This window comes from Lithobates pipiens, unplaced genomic scaffold (genome assembly GCF_037356315.1).
Source record: "Lithobates pipiens isolate NorthernLeopardFrog02 unplaced genomic scaffold, aLitPip1_a1.2 Scaffold_8, whole genome shotgun sequence".
Lineage (NCBI taxonomy): Eukaryota > Metazoa > Chordata > Amphibia > Anura > Ranidae > Lithobates > Lithobates pipiens.
In genome coordinates this window covers 442,750,236-442,770,785 of record NW_027507903.1, presented here as the reverse complement: position 1 = coordinate 442,770,785, position 20,550 = coordinate 442,750,236, and the positions used below count along the sequence as shown (strand labels likewise).

Sequence of the window (20,550 nt, the reverse complement as noted above, 5' to 3'; positions counted from 1 at the left end):
ATTACCAAATGTTTTGGGCCTCCTGCCTTTACAGGCACATGAACTTTAATGGCATCCCAGTCTTGATCCATAAGGTTCAATATTGCGTTGGCCCACCCTTTGCAGCTTTAACCGCTTCAAATCCTCTGGGAAGGCTGTCCACAAGCTTTAGGAGTGTGTCTATGGGAATGTTTGATCATTCTTCCAGAAGCACATTTGTGTGGTCAGGCACTGATGTTGGACGAGAAGACCTGGCTCGCAGTGTCCACTCTAATTCATCCCAAAGGTGTTCTAAGGATGCCATTAAAGTTCATGTGCATGTAAAGGCAGGCATCTCAATACTGTAATTTGGTTTCTTATCGTGCATCATGGGACACAGAGCCATAGTAGTTACTATGTGGGTTATAGGCCACCTTCAGGGGATTGACACTGGCACACCCTAAATTAAAAAGTGCACCTCCCTACATAACCCCTCCCACTGGTGGGAGTACCTCAGTTTTTTCACCAGTGTTGGTCACGAGTGAAGATGTACTGTGCTGAGCTCCACTGGGGCCAGCCATGCTGACCAGATCCATTCAAAGCGGCCTATTTTGGGCCAAATTAAATGATACCCGGGCCTCGTAGCCGCAGAAACAAGGTTTTGCCTGTGAATGCTTCTTTTAGAAAGCTTGACCCTGGGATCCAGTACTTTTTGGTAGTAAGGCCATAAAGTTTTACTGACAGGGTGCTGTTGCAGGTCCAGGATTGTGGGTTTCCTCTAGGATCCCCAGCTCCTGAAGGTTTAATGGAACCCACCGTGAAGGGTGAAGATTGGGCCTATTGGTTTACCACAGAAAACCCTGTGGCGGGAAAGGTAAGTGGAGTTTTCTAAGAAATTTTCAAAATCTTATGAGTGTCTCCTTTTAATATTGTAAATGTTGTCATGCCTATGTAGTCACCGCTGGGGGCTGTATTGAGCAGAAAGTTCTTCCTCCTCTGAACAGCAGCAAGACCTCCGGTAACCATGTGCAGTCTGTTTTCTCCCCCTCTTCTCAGGGGAAAGAGCGCCAATTAAAAAAAAAAAAAACTGTCGTGAATGGACGCCGCTCGGCAGCTTCCAGCTCCCACCTCGCCATGCCTGCCTCTTCCTGGGATCCTCCATATGGTCAGCAGCGCAGGATAAGTGCATTTTTAAGACAGGAAGGCCGTAGACGGTGGGGCTTAGCACTGCGCTGGCATCCTCCAACGTACAGCGGGGGAAGGGAGGCTTTTAAAAAGGCACCATTGTGTGTGTTCATGCTGCTGGAGGGACACAGGAGCAGAGGTGGTTTTTAAAAGGTTTGGTGACACAGGCATTCCCTTTGACACATTTACAGCACCAGGTTGATCATTAATAGCAGCGATTAAGCTGGACTATTGTTCATGCAGTGGATGCATTCCTTCTGGTAGTACCTCTGCTTTGTGCATCGGGCTATGAGCTGAAGGGGGCTAAAAAACACCTCAAATGGGGCTCTAGTAAGAATACTACAGTCACATGGCAGCCTAGAAACATCTCAAAAAAGATGGCATCATCCCCTGAGAGTGATCTGGCTGATCAGAGTGAGCCATCAGGAGGGGCAAGTGTTGCAGCTGCTCTTGACACTGCAGCCACTATGTATATTACCCAGGAGGTTTTAAGCTTGGAGAAAAAAATTGATACTTTATTTGCATTCCAGATTGGGGCTAAGCATAGCAGGTCCCTTTCCATTGCTCAGGACCCTCATTCTGAGAAGCAAGAGAAGGCTATTTGCCTTCTAAGAACCAGAAAGAGGCTAACGTCTCTGCGTCTGAGGAATCTGATACGGAGAGATCAGGTTCGCAGGAAAGATTGTTGGTATAATCTCTCACTGGGTTGGTCCACTCTACTTTTTCACTGCCAGCAGCGCAGTCAGTTAATGAGCCCACATCTGGTTTGGGTTCACTAAAGCCTCCCCAATCTGATAATTCTTTTCCCATCCATTCTTGGCTAAGGAAGCGTATGTATTCTGAATGGGAGCACCCAGATAAACAATTTTTCCCTCCCAAAAAAGTATTCTATACTTTATCCTATGGAGGAAGACTTTTATAAGAAATGGCGAATTCCAGCAATTGACGCTGCTATATCCTTTGTAAATAAAGAACCTGACTTGTCTAGTTGACAATGCTCAGATGTTAAAGGATCCAACAGATAAGAAGTTGGAGTTCCTTTTTAAAAACGATATTTCACTCGCAGGTTCAGTCATTCAACCTGCACTGGCAGCGATCGGAGTATCTCAGTTCTTAATGGACCAGTTTACAGATGTACTCAGTTATTCCTGGTCAGCAGGCCCAGAATTTGGCCGGTATGTCAGAAAGTTTTACTGTAGACGCTATGAGAGATTCTATTCTCCAGGCCTCACTGCTTATTTTAGGGCTGGTACATGTGCGTAGTTTCCCTTTTCATGGTGAGCGATTGTTCAGAGACGATCTGGATAAGTATATCCAAAGAATTTCTTTTTTTTAATCTTTAAACTTTTTTATTTTATTTGCTTTATATTCAAATTTACAAATATTGCCACAAAGTAATCACATACAATAATTCCCCTTACAGACAAATTTCCCTTATCCCCCCCTCCCATCCTCCCTCCCCCTATCAACCCTCTCCCCCTCCCATTCCCTCCGCCAATAATATTCCATTCACAATTTATACAAAAGAAAATTTTAAATAACATCGAACTTAAACAAATTACTCATTCCCTTCTCCCATCCCCCTCCCCACCTCTCATTCATTCCCTCCTTTATCCATCACTCTTGCAACTTACTCACCCTTTCTCATTGCTCACCCCACTTTCCCCATATTTTAACAAACTTCCCATAATTACCTCTTTTCCTATATATGTATTCCTCCTTTTTTATGTTATCTTTCACCCTTTCCATCCATTCCTTTACTGTAGGCGCTTCCCTCCTCTGCCATTTAAACGCAATTAATTTCCTCCCCTGAAAAAGGCATCTAATGACCGCTGTGTGGATATCCCTTCGTACCTCCTCTTCTTCTATCAATCCCATTATACAGATTTTAGCTTCTACTTCCAATGATAACCCAAACACTTTATTAATTTTCCCTATTATTCCTACCCAATATCTATATAATCTTGGGCATCGCCAAATCATATGTATTAAATCTCCTCTTCGGTCCCCACACCTTTGGCATTCTGCATCCTGTCTACTCCCAAATCTAAACAATTTAAGAGGAGTGTAATATACCCTATGGATTAAATACATTTGAGATATACTATTTGATGGAGATAAGGAAACTTTCGCCCCCAATGCCAGAACCTTTTCCCACTGTTCTACCGATATTGGGCCCACCTCTCTTTCCCATTTTGCCTTTTTTTTTTCCTCTATTACCCCTTCTTGTTCTGTTCCCTTTAGATACCTATAGATCTCAGAAATACCTCCTTTTGATATATTATAGCTTATGATTCTCCTGAGTGCAGGCATCTTACTCCATTCCAACTTCCTGTTTCTAAATTGTGCCTCTAACGCATGTTTAATTTGTATATAATTAAGGAGGTAATAAGCCGGTAACCCATATTCATCCCTTAGTTCCTGAAATGTTTTCAGTCTCCCGTCCTTATATAGTTGTACTAAGAAGTGTATGCCCCTCCGATCCCATTCTACTAATCTCCCCATTTTCTTAATTTCCTCTAAGTTTTTATTTTCCCATATTGGTGAGAATTCTGTATATCCTCTGTACCCCAATATTACTTTTACCTCCTCCCAACACTTTACCATCAGTTGGACTGTGGGGCAGCTGGTCCTAAATGAGTCGGCTTCCACGGCTTCCGCGACCGTATTATGTGGAGTATCCCTCCCCAGGGGTCCACCCCCCCTTCCAAAGAATTTCTAATGGGAAAAGTTTCCTTTTACCGGTTAAAAAAAAGTTTAAACATTTTACTTGTAAATGTACTTTTTCAGTGCCAGGGGTAGCTGCCTCCAGGCAGTCTCGATGCCCTCCACCGTCAGAATCTAGAGGTAAACCTCTCGTCAGTCCGAGGGCCAAAAGAGGACCAGGGGGAGGAATCCCACAAGACAAAATACTAAAGCCTCCTGCTTGCTGCAGTTTTCAAGAATCTGGCAGGAACAATGTCGAGACAGATTGGTGGCTTCCTCAATTTCTCTAGGTTACAAACTAGAGTTCCAAGAGTTCCTGTATCCTCGTTTTCTCAGATCAGACGTTCCCAAAAATCCAATGAAAAAGGCTCTTTCTAGCTCTGGATCATCTCCTTATCTCAAGGAGTGATATTGGAGGTCCCTTTTTGAAGGGCGAGGTTTGGGTTTTTATTCAAACCTGTTCATAGTGCCAAAACCAAATGGGATGTCAGACCCATTTTAGGTCTCAAACATCTAAACTGGTTTTTAAACATCCGTTCCTTTCGCATGGAGTCAATCCGATCTGTAGTCTCCTTCCTACAAGGGGGAGAACTTCTGGCATCAATCGACATCAAAGATGTTTATCTCCATGTGCCGATTTCGAACTGGCTACTGCACCTCAAGTGTTAACAGAGGTCCTGGCTCCTCTTTTAGCCAGGTTAAGGGCCAAAGGTATAACAATACTAGCCTACTTAGACGATCTACTCCTTGATAGATCAATCAGTAGCCCGCTTAAACCAAACTTTGGTCACCTCAGTCAGCTACCTGGAAGACCTAGGTTGGATTCTCAACCTAGAAAAATCCTCCTTAAAACCATCAAGGAGATTGCAGTACTTGGGGCTGATCATAGCTACAGCGCAGAAGAGGGTGTTTCTGCCCCAGGAAAGGATCAGTTCTAGAAGGTAACTGATCCAGTTGGTCAAAACAAAGAATCCTATTTGTCTTTGCATGAAATTGTTGGGAAAGGTGGCTTCTTTCGAGGCCGTTCCTTATGCGCAGTTTCATTTAAGACTGCAGCAAAACAGTATCCTGTCAACTGGAAACAAGAAGGGCCCGAGCTCTGGTTTTCCTAATGCGTTTATCCCCCAATGTGCGATGAGCCCCAATTGGTGTTTGATATCCAAGAATCTTCAAAAAGAGGAATCCTTTCTGCCAGTTACCTGGAAGATAACCGACGCCAGCCTTCTGGGCTGAGGAGCAGTCCTGGAAGAAGCATCTGTCCTAAGGAGATGGTCCAAATCAGTGATGACCTCGTCCATCAATATTCTAAATATTCGGGCAGTACGCTCAAACTACAGAATTGTTCTATCTGGATCCAATCCGACAGTGCCACATCTGTGGCTTTTATCATTCACCAAGGGGAAAGAGAAGTTGTGCGGCCCAGGCATTCCTTGCCTATTTACAGTTTTCATTCCAGAAATAGGAATCGCCAGGCAGACTATTTGAAGTCACCAACAATGGTTCTTTCACCCTGACATGTTTTCTGTTGATATACCAGAAGATGGGGAGTTCCGGATGTGGCACTTTGTATCAAGGACAAGGGAACCGTTGGCATAGGAAACGGATGCCTTGATTTTTTTACTGATCTGTGTTCCCTCCTGTTCTGCTTCAGTGCCTTCTTCACAGGATCAAGCAAGAAGGGAAGGAGGTGATTCTTGTGGCCCTGGTGTTGCCCAGGAGATCTTGGTTTGCTGAGATCATAAAGATGGCGGTGGCGGACCCTACCAATATGGCCAGACCTTCTCTCGAGGTCCGGTATTCTATCCTACCTTACAATCTCTAAAATTTGTGATTTTGCTATTGAGACCCACATTCTGAAAGATCGTGGGCGTTTAGCCTCAGTAGTTCTACTTTGGTATATGCTAGGAAGCCGGCCTCCAGAGTCAAGCACCTGAAAGATCCAGAGGTTGGCAACCCAGGAAATTTGTCATGGGTAGGATTCTTGAATTCCTACAGATGGGATTGCAATTGTAGCTGGCCTTGAGTACTATCGATGGGCAGATATCGGCCTTATCGGCCTTTCTTTTCATCAACCACTTGCTTCTCTCTGGTTCATAACTTTATGCAGGGGGTAACGTGGATTAATCCTCCAGTTTGGTCACTATAGAAGCAGTCTTTTTTTTTTTTTTTTTTTTTTTTTTTTTTTTCTCTGAGCCAGTACGAGATATTCCATTGGTCCTTTTGACGAGGGAAAAATCATTTTCTCGGTTGCCATATCTTCTGCAAGAAGAGTATCAGTGTTGGCTGCTCTTTCCTGTATGGAGCCGTATTTGTTCATAAGCCTGAGGCTGTATTGTGGCCTCATCCTGAATTCATACCGAAGGTAATATCTGGTTTTCATTTAAACCAGGATATTGTTCTGCCTTCATTTTTTTTTCCGGAACTTCATTTCTGTGGAAGAAAAGACACTACATTTTCTTGGTGGTGAGAGTGGTCAGGGTCTATTAAAAGTGACCGCTCAGATTCGTAAACACAGGTTTTGTTTGTGTTGCCAGATAGTCCTAAAAGAGGACAGGCAGCATCAAAATCTACTGTTTCTAAATGGATTCGTCAAGTGATTGTTCAAACTTATGGCTTTAAGAGGAAAGTTCCTCCTTTTTCATATTAAAGCGCACTCTACCAGGGCTGTTAAATCTGCAAGGCCACAACTTGGTCTTCAGTCCATACATTTACCAGATTCTATCAAACAAATTTAAAAGGCATGAGGACATCTCCTTTGGGCGCAGTGTACTGCAGGTTGCAGTATGAGTCTTTTAGTGTCTTGGTGCCCTACTTTTGATATGTCTCCCTCCCTTCAGTTAGCATTGCTATGGGACATCCCACATAGTAACTACTATGGGTCTGTGTCCCGTGATGTATGATAAGAAAATAGGATTTTTATAACGGCTTACCTGTAAAATCATTTTCTTTGAAGTACATCACGAGACATAGAGGTCCCTCCCTTCTTGGTATACACGTGTATTGCTTCGCTACAAAACTGAGGTACACCCACCAGTGCAAGGGGTTATATATGGGGTGCAGTTTTTAATTTAATTCTATAACCCACATAGTAATACTTGCATGATTAAAGTCTCAAATTGTGCTGTTTATTCATGTTGTCAATTGATAAACCTTTTGAAAAGTAAAGTATAACTCGCATAGTAACTACTATGGCTCTTTGTCCCGTGATGTACTTCAAAGAAAAGGATTTTTACAGGTAAGCTGTTATAAAAATCCTATTTTCCATACTCCAAAGGACTATGGATGCCTTTGGTTGGGATCTAATGTAAGAGAGACGTCGCAAATATAAGAACCGGTGGATGCTACAGCCTGGCTGTATACAGTATAACAAAAAAACTACCTTTTTGGATGGAAGCATTATTGTAGGCTTCTTTGTTTTTTAGATGTTAAGTATGAAATTGACTTGCCGAACAAGAAAGTGCTGATACAGTCTGACCAACACTCGGTGGACCAATTGTTAGAGACCCTAAAGAAGACTGGAAAAGAGGCAAAATACCTGGGCTGTAAGGACTGAACTAAATAATCAAAGGAACTAGCATACGGTAACTATTTTAATAGTGTTTGTTGTGGTGCACTGCCTGACAGAAAATGCTGCAGGGGTTTTTTTTTTGTTTTTTTTTGTTTTTTTTGTTATTTTCATGCATTAGGGTGGGCTTCCCCAATGCAGCACTCCTTACTGAACTGTGCTGGGCCAACCTTATACGTAACCATAAAAAGGTCAGGACAGAACAACTGTCCTGACCTGTTTATGGTTAAGTAGAAGGTTGGCCCAGTACAGTTCAGTAAGGAGTGGTGCGTTAGGGAAGCCCACCTTAATGCATAAAAAAAACTTGACAAGCCTACATCTTTGAAAAACAAGTCAACATTGGCAGCTCCTAAATTTGTTGTAGTAAAATTGGCTTTCAAATTTTCCGGGGGATTGGGGTGTCATATTTTGTGTTGGAAATGCCACGGTGCAACTATATTCTCTTAAGGCAGTTACTCCCTGCTTCCCTGATCGATAGGCACTGGCTTTAAGTGATTTGCCACCCGCTCTATAGCCCCCTAAGCATCCAAGAAGGAAAAAAGTCGCCCTCCATTGTAAAACCAGATATGACTATTGGTATTTATTCAGGACAGAGGCTGTTCCACCTGCTTATCTGCCCACCAACGCATTTTAATCTGTCAAGAGCTTAACGCGGATGTAAACCCGAAAAAAGAAAGGAACTGCAGCCCCCCTCTAGGACTCCACCAAAGTAAGGCTAAAATATAATATGCAAACGCAGTAAATCCATACACTCCGTGCACACAAAATGTAATCAACCCACAACTGTGTGTAAAGATAATATCTGTATAACTAAAGTGTTGGTGCGTAATCTAAAAAACAAAAAGCAGATCAAGTGCAAAAAAGGATCTCAAAAAGATGGTATGTGACTGGCAAAAAATCTATTGAATCAATACTATGTAAATAAATACGTCTTCCTACAGTGCACAGAAATTCATACAATTTATAAATAAAAAGGGCCTAAAAATTACTATAAACTTCCACCCACAAATATAATAAGGTACAAATAAGTTAATGAAACTATCTAGAATAAAGTGTCCAAAAATATATGAAAGTCCAAATATGAAAAAAGAAAAATATGAAAAAATAGAAAATATATATAAAAAAAATGGTACCAAAAATATAAATAAATGTCTTCCAACCACAGTCCACAAGTGTAAAAATGTGCAAAAACGGCAAGGAAAAAGTGACTTTTCAGTGCTCACCACCTTCTTCAGCTCTCCCCTCTTGCGTATGCACTCACCAGAGCACCTCACCCCAGATGGGGTAACAGGCGTGTATATAATCCTAATTCCGTAGCCTGTGTTCCTCCAATATGGGTATTTATAGGGTCTGATGTAAATAGGACCTCCAATCGTTGTATCTCTCCACAAACAAAAAAGTGTCAGCAACAGATGATCCTTCCACCCATTAGTATATCAGCAACGGTCACTTAGTACAGTTCCAGTTGATCAGAGTTCCAGCAAGCAAAAAAAGGTGGCACGCTCAAGGGTAATGAAAACTTCAGTACTGTATATATTCTATAGGTGATTCTTTAAAGCCCCCTAAAGGTCATCGGTTTAGTATTATGGAGGTCGGGGGCTAGAAATATTGCTCTCTTGTGTGCGTGGCAACATGTATCGCAAAAACAAAGTTTTTATGTGTAGGCACCCCTGACGCATATGTATATGTGGGGGTGGGCCTCAAAACATTTTATTGGGGGGGGGGGGGGGTTATATGCTTGGGTGTACCTTCTTTTTTATATTTACAATTTAAAAAAAATTTGCCAAGAAAAAAAAAAGTCCCTTATGTTATGATTTTTTGCTCTCTTTAATGAGACCCTGGACGTGTGCCCTGTGCTTCACTGAATGTGATGCAATGCGATCTGCACTGCATTACGTTCTTTCCCAGCCATGCTAACAAGGGAAACAGACGGGGGACCTGGACGTGACGTCAAACCCGTAGTCTCTGGGTCAGGGACAAGCTATGGATGAGAGTGGACATGTTAGCTCATCTCCCTCCCTCCCTCCCTCCCACCTACCTGGCAGCACCCGTTATGCCATTCTTGGGCCTGTGGATGGGCAAGCGGAGCCTTGGCTGCATGGCGGGGGTCTGCGTGGGGTTGCATGTTACCCGGAGGGATATGAAAGCAATCCGGAGGGGGCCGGACTGCTTTCATTTGACAGGTGGAAGCTTGTCAGTCACACAGGGATGTGTGTAAACCCCCCACTGCAGCCAAAGGGTTAATCCAACCAGTGTAATTACCTGCATTTTACTTGCCATCAACTTTTTGCAGCTCCTGTACAACAAACATGGAGTGTGAGAGGAAGGAGCAGTACAGCAAGCCATCGGTTAATATGCTGACAAAAAAAAACATGCTGATATGACGAAAAAGCAAAATGAAAGGGGAAATTGGCTCCCACTGTGCTGCTTCTCCTTTCACTGTCCTGTCATAGGCCTGGGTCAGGTCCAGGATGACCTGGGGTTAAAGAAAGTGGGTAAATGATGCTGGATATCAGACTGAGAACATCTAGAGGCAGAAAAAGTGCTGCAGGGCAAATCTTTGGATTGAAAGTTAATAATGCAGCAAAAGCTGGTTTTGTTTCTTGTAGGGATCAATCACACCACAACGCAGTGCAGGAAACTTGTGTTCCATTGACATTTCCTGCACCGCATTCAAAAAAACTGGTGTGGGAATTGTTGCATGTATCAATGTAATCCTAACGACACTTAAAACGCAGATTCCAAACATGGTGCATTTGCCTGTACTGGATCACATGGTACTGCAGTACCATGCAATCCGGTTGCAGTCAATTTTTAGAAGTTGTACATGCACTACTTTTGGTACAATCTAGTGTGATTTCAGCCCATTCAAATGAATGAGCTGAAAATTACACAAGAATAGCATAGGAAGGTGGACAGTGTTCATGTGCAATTCAGGTGTTTATCAGCCCTCAGTGGGTCAATTCATTTTATCTTATTTTTTTCTTTTGATTTGGGTAACTTGGATGTCAGTCTTGCACATCTAGAACTTCCCTTGCACCTTATAGTTAGTTACATACATGTTATTCCAAACAAAAAAATCATAAGTTATAGTATCCATACAATGAATGATCACTAAAACCAAAAGGCTTCTGTACTGGAAGAAAAGCGGGGGCTGCCTTTGCAGACCTCTTTCTAAAAGTGCTGGATTCCTGACTATCTCTGACTTCAGTAGTTTCTGAGACACTGGTCAGAATGGGGGGGACTTCAGACCTCCTAATTGGCAAGCTTGATTAAGGAACTTTACTATAATAGTACTTGAAGCCATTAGATCAGCATGACAGCTGTGGAACTTGTAATTTCAAGTGGAAAGTTCAATAATGATAGCCCTCATATTTCTTCATTACAGCTTTAAGAACTCTGGAGCAGCATAAGTTACAGTTTAGAGCAGTCTGACCTTTTTGCTGCAGTTCTGTTCATTTTACAACAAACCCACCCACAGAGTGTAAATGGGTTAGGGGGTGTTGGGATCAGAGGCATACTGTTCATTCTTTAATATGAGCCAGCACTTCACATCACAGATTTCTCAACATGTGGACAAGGTGCTTTGGGGCAGGAGGTGGTGCAGAACCCTTCTGCCATAAAGCACGCTCATTCATCCCCCTCCTTTCCTGGCCTGCCAAGCTGCATGCTCGGAAAAGGTTCTGGTATGGATTTTGGGGGGGGTCACTCCAGCGCATGCTGTGTGTTTTTATTTTTTGTTTTTTCTCATTACATTTGTGTTCAAAACTGACAAGATGTGCGATACAGATGTGTTCCCTAAGAAGGCAATGAGTCTGCAATCCTTATTTGAATCACACCACAGTGCTCAGAAAACACACAGGACTCTTTTTAAATTTGCGGCAAATTTGCAGTGCTGCTGCACCACATACAGTGCATCTGGAAAGTATTCACAACGTTTCACTTTTTCCCAAATTTGTTATGTTACAGCCTTATTCCAAAATGGATTCAATTCATTATTTTCCTCAAAATTCTACAAACAATACTTCATAATGACAACGGTAAAGAAATTTGTTTTGAAATCTTTGCAAATTTGTCAAAAATAAAAAAAAATCACATGTGCATAGGTATTCACAGCTTTTGTTCAATACTTTGTTGAAGCACCTTTGACACCAAATATAGTCTCAAGTCTTTGAGTATGATGCTACAAGCTTGGCACACCTATTTTTGGGCAGTTTCTCCCATTCTTCTTTGCAGCACCTCTCAAGCGCCATCAGGTTTGATGGGGAGTGTCCGTGCACAGCCATTTTCAGATCTCTCTAGAGATGTTCAATCGGAATCATGTCTGGGTTCTGGCTGGGCCACTCAAGGACATTCAGAATTGTCCCATAGCCACTCCTTTTATCTTGGCTGTGTGCTTAGGGTCATTATCCTGTTTGAAGAACCTTTTCCCCAGTCTGAGGTCCAGAGTGCTCTGGAGAAGGTTTTCACCAAGGATATCTCTGTACATTGCTATATTCAACTTTTCTTTGGTCTGGACTAGTTTCCCAGTTCCTGCCTCTGGAAAACCTCCCCACAGCATGATGCTACCGCCATCATGCTTCACTGTAGGGATGGTATTGGCCAGGGGATGAGCGGTGCCTGGTTTCCTCCAGATATGACGCTTGCCGTTCAGACCAAAGAGTTCAAGAATTTTGTTTCTCATGGTCCTTCAGGTGCCTTTGAGCAAACTCCAGACAGGCTGTCATGTGCCTTTTACTGATGAGTGGCTTCCGTCTGGCCACTCTACCATACAGGCTTGATTGGCGGAGTGCTGCACCCTTCCCCAGATCTGTGCCTCCATACAATCATGTCTCAGAGGTCTACAGACAACTCTTTGGACCACATGGCTTGGTTTGTGCTTTGACATGCACTGTTAACTGTGGGACGGTGGCAGAACTACCAGTCGCAGTAGTCGCACTTGCGCCTGGGCTCTGGGGTTCCGCCACTGTGGGGGGCCCAGTATCTTCCCCCTGTACCTCAGGCTGGCAGCTAACTATACAAGTTAGGCGACTCGCTCTGCTTGTACACTCTTGCCAATGCCTGCTCAGGTCAGAGACCCCTTTCCACTGTATACAACTGACACTTGAGAAGTGAACTGCTAGCCAGTATTCTGAATGGGACATCACAGAGAAGCAGTATGTACAAGAACACACTGCCCCATCACCTGTCAGACTGCCCCCCCCTCTTATCGCACTGCTACACAGCCCCTCTTTTATTACACTGCCCATGTCCCCCTGTGGCACTGCCCCCACCTGTCCCATGTCACACTGCTCCTTCTCACATTACCCTCCTGTCATATTGTCCTCTCCTGTCACACTTCCCCCCCCCCCCCCATCATACTACGGGTCGGGGGCCCTGAAGGTTCTAGTTATGCCTCTACTGTGGGGCCTTGCATAGACAGGTGTGTGCCTTTCCAAATCCTTTCCAGTCAACTGAATTTCCCACAGGTTGACTCCAATCAAGTTGTAGAAACATCTAAAGGATGATCAGTGGAAACAAGATGCACCTGAGCTAAATTTTTAACCACTTAACAACCGCCCATTGCCGATTAACGGCTTCAGGGCGGTTGTTTAACTCTGAGAGGCCGTTAATTAACGGCCTCCCAGAATTCTGCTCTCGCGTGCCCCCGAGATCATCCGTGACCGCCGGGTCCACTGGACCCGGCGCATCACGGATCACGGTAAACGGCTGCTCGTCGCGGCCGTTTACCACGTGATCGCTCCGTCAAATGACGGAGTGATCACTTGTAAACAAACCTTCCTCCCTCCCCCTCTCTGTACCGATCGGTACAGCGGAGGGGAAAGAGATCGGTGTCACATCTGCAGTGCCCACATCGCTGCTCACCGAATTTAACCCCTCAATTCCCTGCAATACCCTGCCATTACTCTGCAGTACCCTGCCATTACTCTGCAGTACCCTGCCATTACTCTGCAGTACCCTGCCATTACTCTGCAGTACCCTGCCATTACTCTGCAGTACCCTGCCATTACTCTGCAGTACCCCGCCATTACTCTGCAGTACCCCGCCATTACTCTGCAGTACCCCGCCATTACTCTGCAGTACCCCGCCATTACTCTGCAGTACCCCGCCATTAATTGCCATACCCAGCCATACTCAGTGATACCCTGCAATACCCAGCCATAGACGCCCCCCCCACCCCTCACCGCCCTCCGGTGCTTCTACCAACTCGCCAGTACGATCAAAGCCAGAATCTTTTTTTATTTTTATTTTTTTATTTTTATTTCAGGCTTCCCAGCCTAGAGGTGAGATGTGGGGTCATATTGACCCCCAGATTTCACTGTAAAGTAAAATGAACAATAAAAAAAAATTTAAAGCGTCCCTGTCCCCATGTGCTCGCATGCAGAAGCGAACTCATACGTAAGCCCCGCCCACATATGAAAACGGTGTTCAAACCACACATGTGAGGTATCGCCGCGAACGTTAGAGCGAGAGCAATAATTCTAGCCCTAGACCTCCTCTGCAACTCAAAACATGTAACCAGTAAAAAAAATTTAATGCGTCGCCTATGGGGATTTTTTAAGTAGCGACGTTTGGCGCCATTCCACGGGCATGTGCAATTTTGAAGAGTGACATGTTTGATATCTATTTACTCAGCATAACTTCATCTTTCACTTTATGCAAAAATTGGGCTAACTTTACTGTTTTTTTTTTTTTGTTTTTTGTTTTTTTTAAGCACAAAACTGTTTTTTCCCCCCAAAAAACGCGTTCGAAAAATTTGCTGCGCAAATACCGTGTGAGATAAAAATTTGCAACGACCACCATTGTATTCTCCAGGGTCTTTGCTAAAAAAAAATATATAATGTTTTGGGATTCTCTGTAATTTTCTAGCAAATAAATGATGATTTTTTACATGTAGGAGAGAAATGTCAGAATTGTCCTGGGTGCTCCAGAACGCCTGATGGCGCTCCCTGCATGTTGGACCTCTGTATGTGGCCACGCTGTGTAAAAGTCTCACACATGTGGTATCGCCGTACTCGGGAGTAATAGCAGAATGTGTTTTGGGGTGTAATTTGTGGTATGCATATGCTGTGTGTGAGAAATAAACTGATAATATGACAATTTTGTGGAAAAAAAAAAAAAGGAAAGAAAATCTTGATTTTGCAAAGAATTGTGGGAAAAAATGACAACTTCAAAAAACTCATCATGCCTCTTACTAAATACCTTGGAATGTCTTCTTTCCAAAAAGGGGTCATTTGGGGGGTATTTGTACTTTTCTGGCATGTTAGGGTCTCAAGAATTGAAATAAGCCGTCAGTACTTCAGGTGTGATCAATTTTCAGATATTGGCACCATAGCTTGTGGACTCTATAACTTTCACAAAGACCAAATAATATCCACCAATTTGTACTTATTTTTACCAAAGATATGTAGTAGTATAAATTTTGGCCAAAATTTATGAAGAAAAAATTACTAATCTGCTAAATTTTATAACAGAAACGAAGAAAAATTTCATTTTTTCGCAGAATTTTCGGTCTTTTTTTTTCTTTTATAGCACAAAAAATAAAAAACTGAGAGGTGATTAAATACCACCAAAAGAAATCTCTATTTGTGTGAAAAAAAGGACAAAAATTTCATATAGGTCCAGTGTTGCATGACTGAGTAATTGTCATTCAAAATGTGAGAGCATCAAAAGCTGAAAATTGGTCTGGTTATTAAGGGTGTTTAAGTGCCCAGTGGTTAAGTGTCATGGCAAGAGCTGTAAATACTTATATACATGTTTTTGTTTGTTTGAAATCTTTGCAGAATTATAAAAAAGTTCTTTCACGCTGCCATTATGGGGTATTGTTTTTAGAATTATGAGGAAAATATTGAATATACTGTATTTATTGGACTATAACGCGCTTTTTTTATTTATTTTTTTTACCATGAAAATCAGGTGCAAATAGCGTGTGCGTGTTATACGCCAATACTTCCATTTTAGCTTTTTGGGGGAGGGGGGCGCGAGCACTGTCAGATTACATACAGTGAGCATCTCCTGTTTACTTTGCAGCCTCTGTAATAGGAAGTCCCATCTCCTGGACCGCCATTGGACTACTGTTCTGTCTATCATAGGAGATTATTACTGTATGTAATCTGTTGACGCTTGTCTCACCCCCTCCCTGTCCCCTCTAGGCTGCAGAAGGGCTTTGATCAGGGTCAGCAATGGTGAGGCTGCCGCATGGAAGGCAATGGTGAGGCTGCCGCATGGAAGGCAAATGGTGAGGCTGCCGCATGGGAGGCAAATGGTGAGGCTGCCGCATGGGAGGCAAATGGTGAGGCTGCCGCATGGGAGGCAAATGGGGAGGCTGCCGCATGGGAGGCAAATGGGGAGGCTGCCACATGGGAGGCAAATGGGGAGGCTGCCGCATGGGAGGCAAATGGGGAGGCTGCCGCATGGGAGGCAAATGGGGAGGCTGCCGCATGGGAGGCAAATGGGGAGGCTGCCGCATGGATGGCTGCAGATGGGCACTGACCCTTATTTTGCTTCAAAGTTCCTTATTTAAAATGTAAGTTATTTTTTTTTTCCTTAAACTTCCCTCTTAAAATGAATGTGCGTGTTATACGTTGATAAATACGGTAATCAATTTTGGAATAAGGCTGCAACCTAATAAAATGTAGAAAAAGTGAAGCGCTGTGAAATACTTTTGGATGCACCGTATATGTGAACCGACGCCATAGAAAGCTGGTTTGGTTTACATGTCATGCCGTTCAGCACACAACCAGTCCATATGTATGTATGTATGTGTGTACGGATCCTTGCTTCTAAACAACTTTCGGGTTTGTATGCTGTACTGCAGTGGCCAAATGTTTTGAGAATGACACTAATATTGCTGCCTTAGTTTTTGTGGTGGCAATTTGCATGTACTCCAGAATGTTATGAAGAGTGATCAAGGCCCTCTTTGCCATGAATATTAACTTAATCCCATAAAAAACATTTCCACAGACTGATATTCTGCAAAAGGTACAGGGATTAGACTGCTGAGGAACAATGCCTTTTCCAGCACGATGGAGCACCTTGCCATAAGGCAAAAGTGATAACCAAGTGGTCTGGGGAACAAAACTTTGAAATATTGGGTCCATGGCCAGCTAACTTCCCAGACCTTAATCCAACTGAGAACTTGTGGTCAATCCTCAAGAGGCGGGTGAACAAAAGACCGCACAAATTCTGACAAACTCCAGGCATTGATTGACAGCATGCCAGGGCAAATTGCAGAGGTCTTGAAAGGATTAACACTGCAAATATTGACAAGCTTTATTGTAATTGTCAATAAAAGCCTTTGACACTTATGAAATACCATAGTACCATCTGACAAAGATCTAAAAACACTGAAGCAGCAGACTTTGAAAACATTTGTCATTCAAGTTTTTTTTGGCCTCGGCTGTATGTTGCAATATGTGTTCAAGTTGGCCAACTTCATTAAAGGTCTGAAGCTGACCTCCAGCTCTGACAGTTCACGCCATGTTGGCACTGTCCATTAAGTATTTGGCATTTTGAAGTGGTGTAGGAAGTCGGACCTGGCCAAAACAATCACTTGGAAGCAGTTGCCCATTTTGTGTGTGTGTGTGTGTATTGGTGCATCTTGCTTTTTAACATTTCTGTCTGATAAACCAATGACATTAAACATTTAAGCAAATAAATTCAAGCATGCAATTGGATTAAAAAATTCTGTGGTAAGTAACTGTTCATCTTTTTCCCTTAGAATGAAGCTGTGTGATTGGGATCTGATGGCATTCCATGAAGAATTTTCTCCAACAATCGTAGGGATAACCCTGAAGAGTATACACCAGGGTCTTACTATGGACCTAACTTACAAAAGTTTGTTCAATAGAAATTTCCTGTGTTGCCTACCATCAGCAGTTGCATTCAGACTAGCAAATTCCAAATCTTAATTGGTATCTGAAAATTTAGCTGTTCACTGTTGACCGCACATGGAGTTCCCAATTAAGATAATTTTGTATGTCTCCATAATACTAACCTAGATAATCTGATAGTATCACTAAGTCGGTGAAGAGCAACAGTTATTGTTAAGCTATTTTAGCATTTATCTGTTGCCCTTACACCAAAAGCTGACATTTTTTTTTTTTTCTTTTTTTATGGAGGCTTGTTTTAATTTAAAGGAATTTATTGAAAATGGTGACAAGATCACGTAAAATGCAGCAGAATAACGAACTTGTTGCCTTTCTAAGTGGAGTGCTAGGTTTGTGAGGAAGCCTTTGTATGCTACAACCCATTGTACATGCAGCAGGGGTTAGGTGCTGAGGTATGATTGGGGAAGAGAGGGCCTCTACCAGCTAGGTTTGTATGGAATACTTCTCAAGCTAAAACAGACCCCATCTCCACCCTTAACCACAACGCAGCGCCTACCTCTGCAGGTTAATATGAGCTGGAGCCTGTAAAAGTCCCATACCAGTCCACCTGTAGTCAAGGCAGTGAGAATAGGATTTGAATTATATGCTGCATTTTGCAGTACATCATGTCACTGTTTTAAAGCCCCACCTTCCCTACCTTTGAAAAGCGAGCCTACCCCAAAAGATTGCTTCCTTTGGGTTTGAAAGGGACAGGTACACTGTAAATGCCTCAGTTGCCTTGTTTTGATATGTCTCCCAGTTAATAAAATGTACATAATGGATGTAAAGGCTGCTGGTATTTTGTAGTAATAAATAAATTGCTAAATTGAGTGTGGTGTATTTTTTTTTTTTTATGCATTATTTCTGTGAAAATAGGGGTGCACCATTGTAAGAGCTCTGACAAGGAGGACATTAAACCTCCATTTTTAATCACAAAAAAAGCATATACAGTAATACCTAGGATTGAGAGTAACTTGGTCTGAGAGTGTTTTGCAAGATGAGCAACTTTTTTTTACTTGCATATGAAGACATCGCTTGTTTATCAAGTAGTGTCATGTCACAACTGAGTATAAAAGAGAAGAGTGGTACCTCCAAAGTATATCCATATAGTTTACATTTAGCAATTCACATGATTGATGATTAAAACAGGCACATCTAAGTATGCAGGCATCCGAGGTAAAGATGAACACACAGACTGTCCTCCGCACCGCTATTGACATCATCCCTTCCATGCTGCGCTCCATGTGTGTGTCAAGCCTCGCTTTCAGATTGCCCCACTGCAGGGTAATTTCCCCAGTCACGACTGCAGACTAACAGCGGTGAGAGCCTGGACTTGGGGGTATTTAGGGAAGAGGCTTTAAAGTTCCTGCATTCAGACCACAAAAGACAGTCAAAGGCATTGTATTGCCTCCTCACCTCCCCCAATCACTGAATAACTGCACTGCAACTACGTGTGTTGTGACTGGTTGCAGAGCGGCACCCTTGTCCACTGAATGCAACGGGATAAAGTTCATGCTGCGGCCATGGTATGTATACATCCTGGCCACTGCCTTGCCTCAGTAGCAACAGGGAGAGCGGTTAAGGGGCAGTAAAAACGCAACGTGTGTTATTGCCCAACCACAAGTATAAGCAAGCCCTCGGGCATTCAGTGGTCTGTAAGCTTATGTTGTAGTGCTGTTTAAAAGTGCTTTGTTAGTGGGTATTACCTTTCTGCTTGAATAAGTGTATAATCTGCAACATACTGTATATAGTGCCATTTCTGTATGCTTCCTTATTCCTGGGCAATTCAATTTCTACAACTTTTAAGCAGCAACATGTGTTAACTCCTCCCAATTCTTGGGTATACTGGGTAAGCCTTGCCCACAAGACTATTTTATATTTATACTGAAGAGATTTGACATTTGTACTAATCTAATATTTAACATAATAAAACAAATCGTGGTAAAGGAAAATCTGTACTGAGGGAAAATGTAGGCAGCCATTTTCAGACGGTCAGCAATGGTAGGCTTAATGCTTCTTGTTCCTGGGTACCTCAATTAGAATTACTTTAAAGGGGAGCTCCAGTAGTTCTTGTGAAAATTTAAGTCAGCTGCTGACTTTTAATAAACAGACACTCACCTGTACCAGAATCCAGGTCTGTACTCACCCAGGGGGCACTGGGGACCGTCATCCTAACTGGGCACCTGACTAAAGCAACACTGACTAAGTTCCTGCTGAGCATGCCTAAGCCATGCTGTGCATTCTGATAATCCCGCAGTCTTCTGGGACCTGTGAGGTGTCATAGAAGACTGTGGGGAAGGATCGCCTGGGAAGTCAGAGTGGGTACCTGTCAAAATCAAGTACCCGCTCTACCCCCCCCCCCCCCCCAAAAGATCGTCAAAGAGGAGGGGGGAGCAGGCCTTAAAGCCGAAACTTCCCCTTTTGAGTGTAGTTCCGCTTTAACTTAGAGTTTCAAGCTTCAAAATATACCTCCTAGAGAATGTTACACTATCTTCATGTCTGCACACAATGTATTAACACCTCCTCTGGAAACCAGAGGACCACCTCTTCCTAGCTAAATAAGACAGCCTCTCCCCAACTGAAGTGTTCGATAACCTAGCCTGCAACAGGCCACTAGGGAGGGAGTCCTGTGCTGATGTGAATATAGGCTAGGAAAGGAAAATTTATGGTAAATGATAAAAAAAATGTCAGTTTTCCTGGCCCTACCTCATGTCGGCACACAATGAGATACACCTAGCTAAATAAATGGGCAGGAGAGAACACATGAAAAGAAACAGTCAATCAAAAGCTACTAAATGTAAAATAAAACGAAAAGAATCGGTCTCGTCCCAAACTTTGCAGAACCTGCTGTTCGCAAGTCTAGCTTGTCGAATGAAGGCTGCACCAGAACATAAGTTAGCCGTCTTGCACACGTTTATCTTCCACCAAAATTCTGGCATGACTGTCCCAATAGCTGACACCTCTTTGGTAAAATGAGCTTGCTCCTGTTTTGGAGCAGAAAGACCTACTTCCTGCATGCCAATCTAATCACCCTGGTAATCCAACAGAATATGATTTTTGAGGGCAAAATGAAAATATTGTCCACTTTCCCCACGTCTTTTTACCTTTACAAGTACATGGTTAGCAACTTGACCATGTGTAAGGAACTGAAGTCTTCCTGCTGTGTATTCAGTGACTCTTGTGTGAAAGCTTGGAAGGACTGCCCTCCCACAGACGACCCCCCCCCCCCAGTTTTCCTGGAACACTGGATGCCATTTAGAACTGAGC

At 43.1% G+C, this 20,550-nt stretch overlaps 1 protein-coding gene across 2 annotated transcripts in view; it reads left to right on the top strand.

Annotated features, from left to right (window-relative positions):
- The window catches only part of ATOX1 (antioxidant 1 copper chaperone), a 33,306-nt gene extending 15,193 nt beyond the window's left edge, over positions 1 to 18,113 (top strand). For both annotated transcript variants that reach the window (XM_077468343.1, XM_077468344.1), the window contains exons 3-4: positions 7,272 to 7,430; positions 17,136 to 18,113. In XM_077468343.1, coding sequence (XP_077324469.1) covers positions 7,272 to 7,402 — 131 coding nt within the window. In that variant the 3' untranslated portion in view covers positions 7,403 to 7,430; positions 17,136 to 18,113. The remainder of the gene's footprint in view (positions 1 to 7,271; positions 7,431 to 17,135) is intronic.
- The last annotated feature ends 2,437 nt before the right edge of the window (positions 18,114 to 20,550 follow it).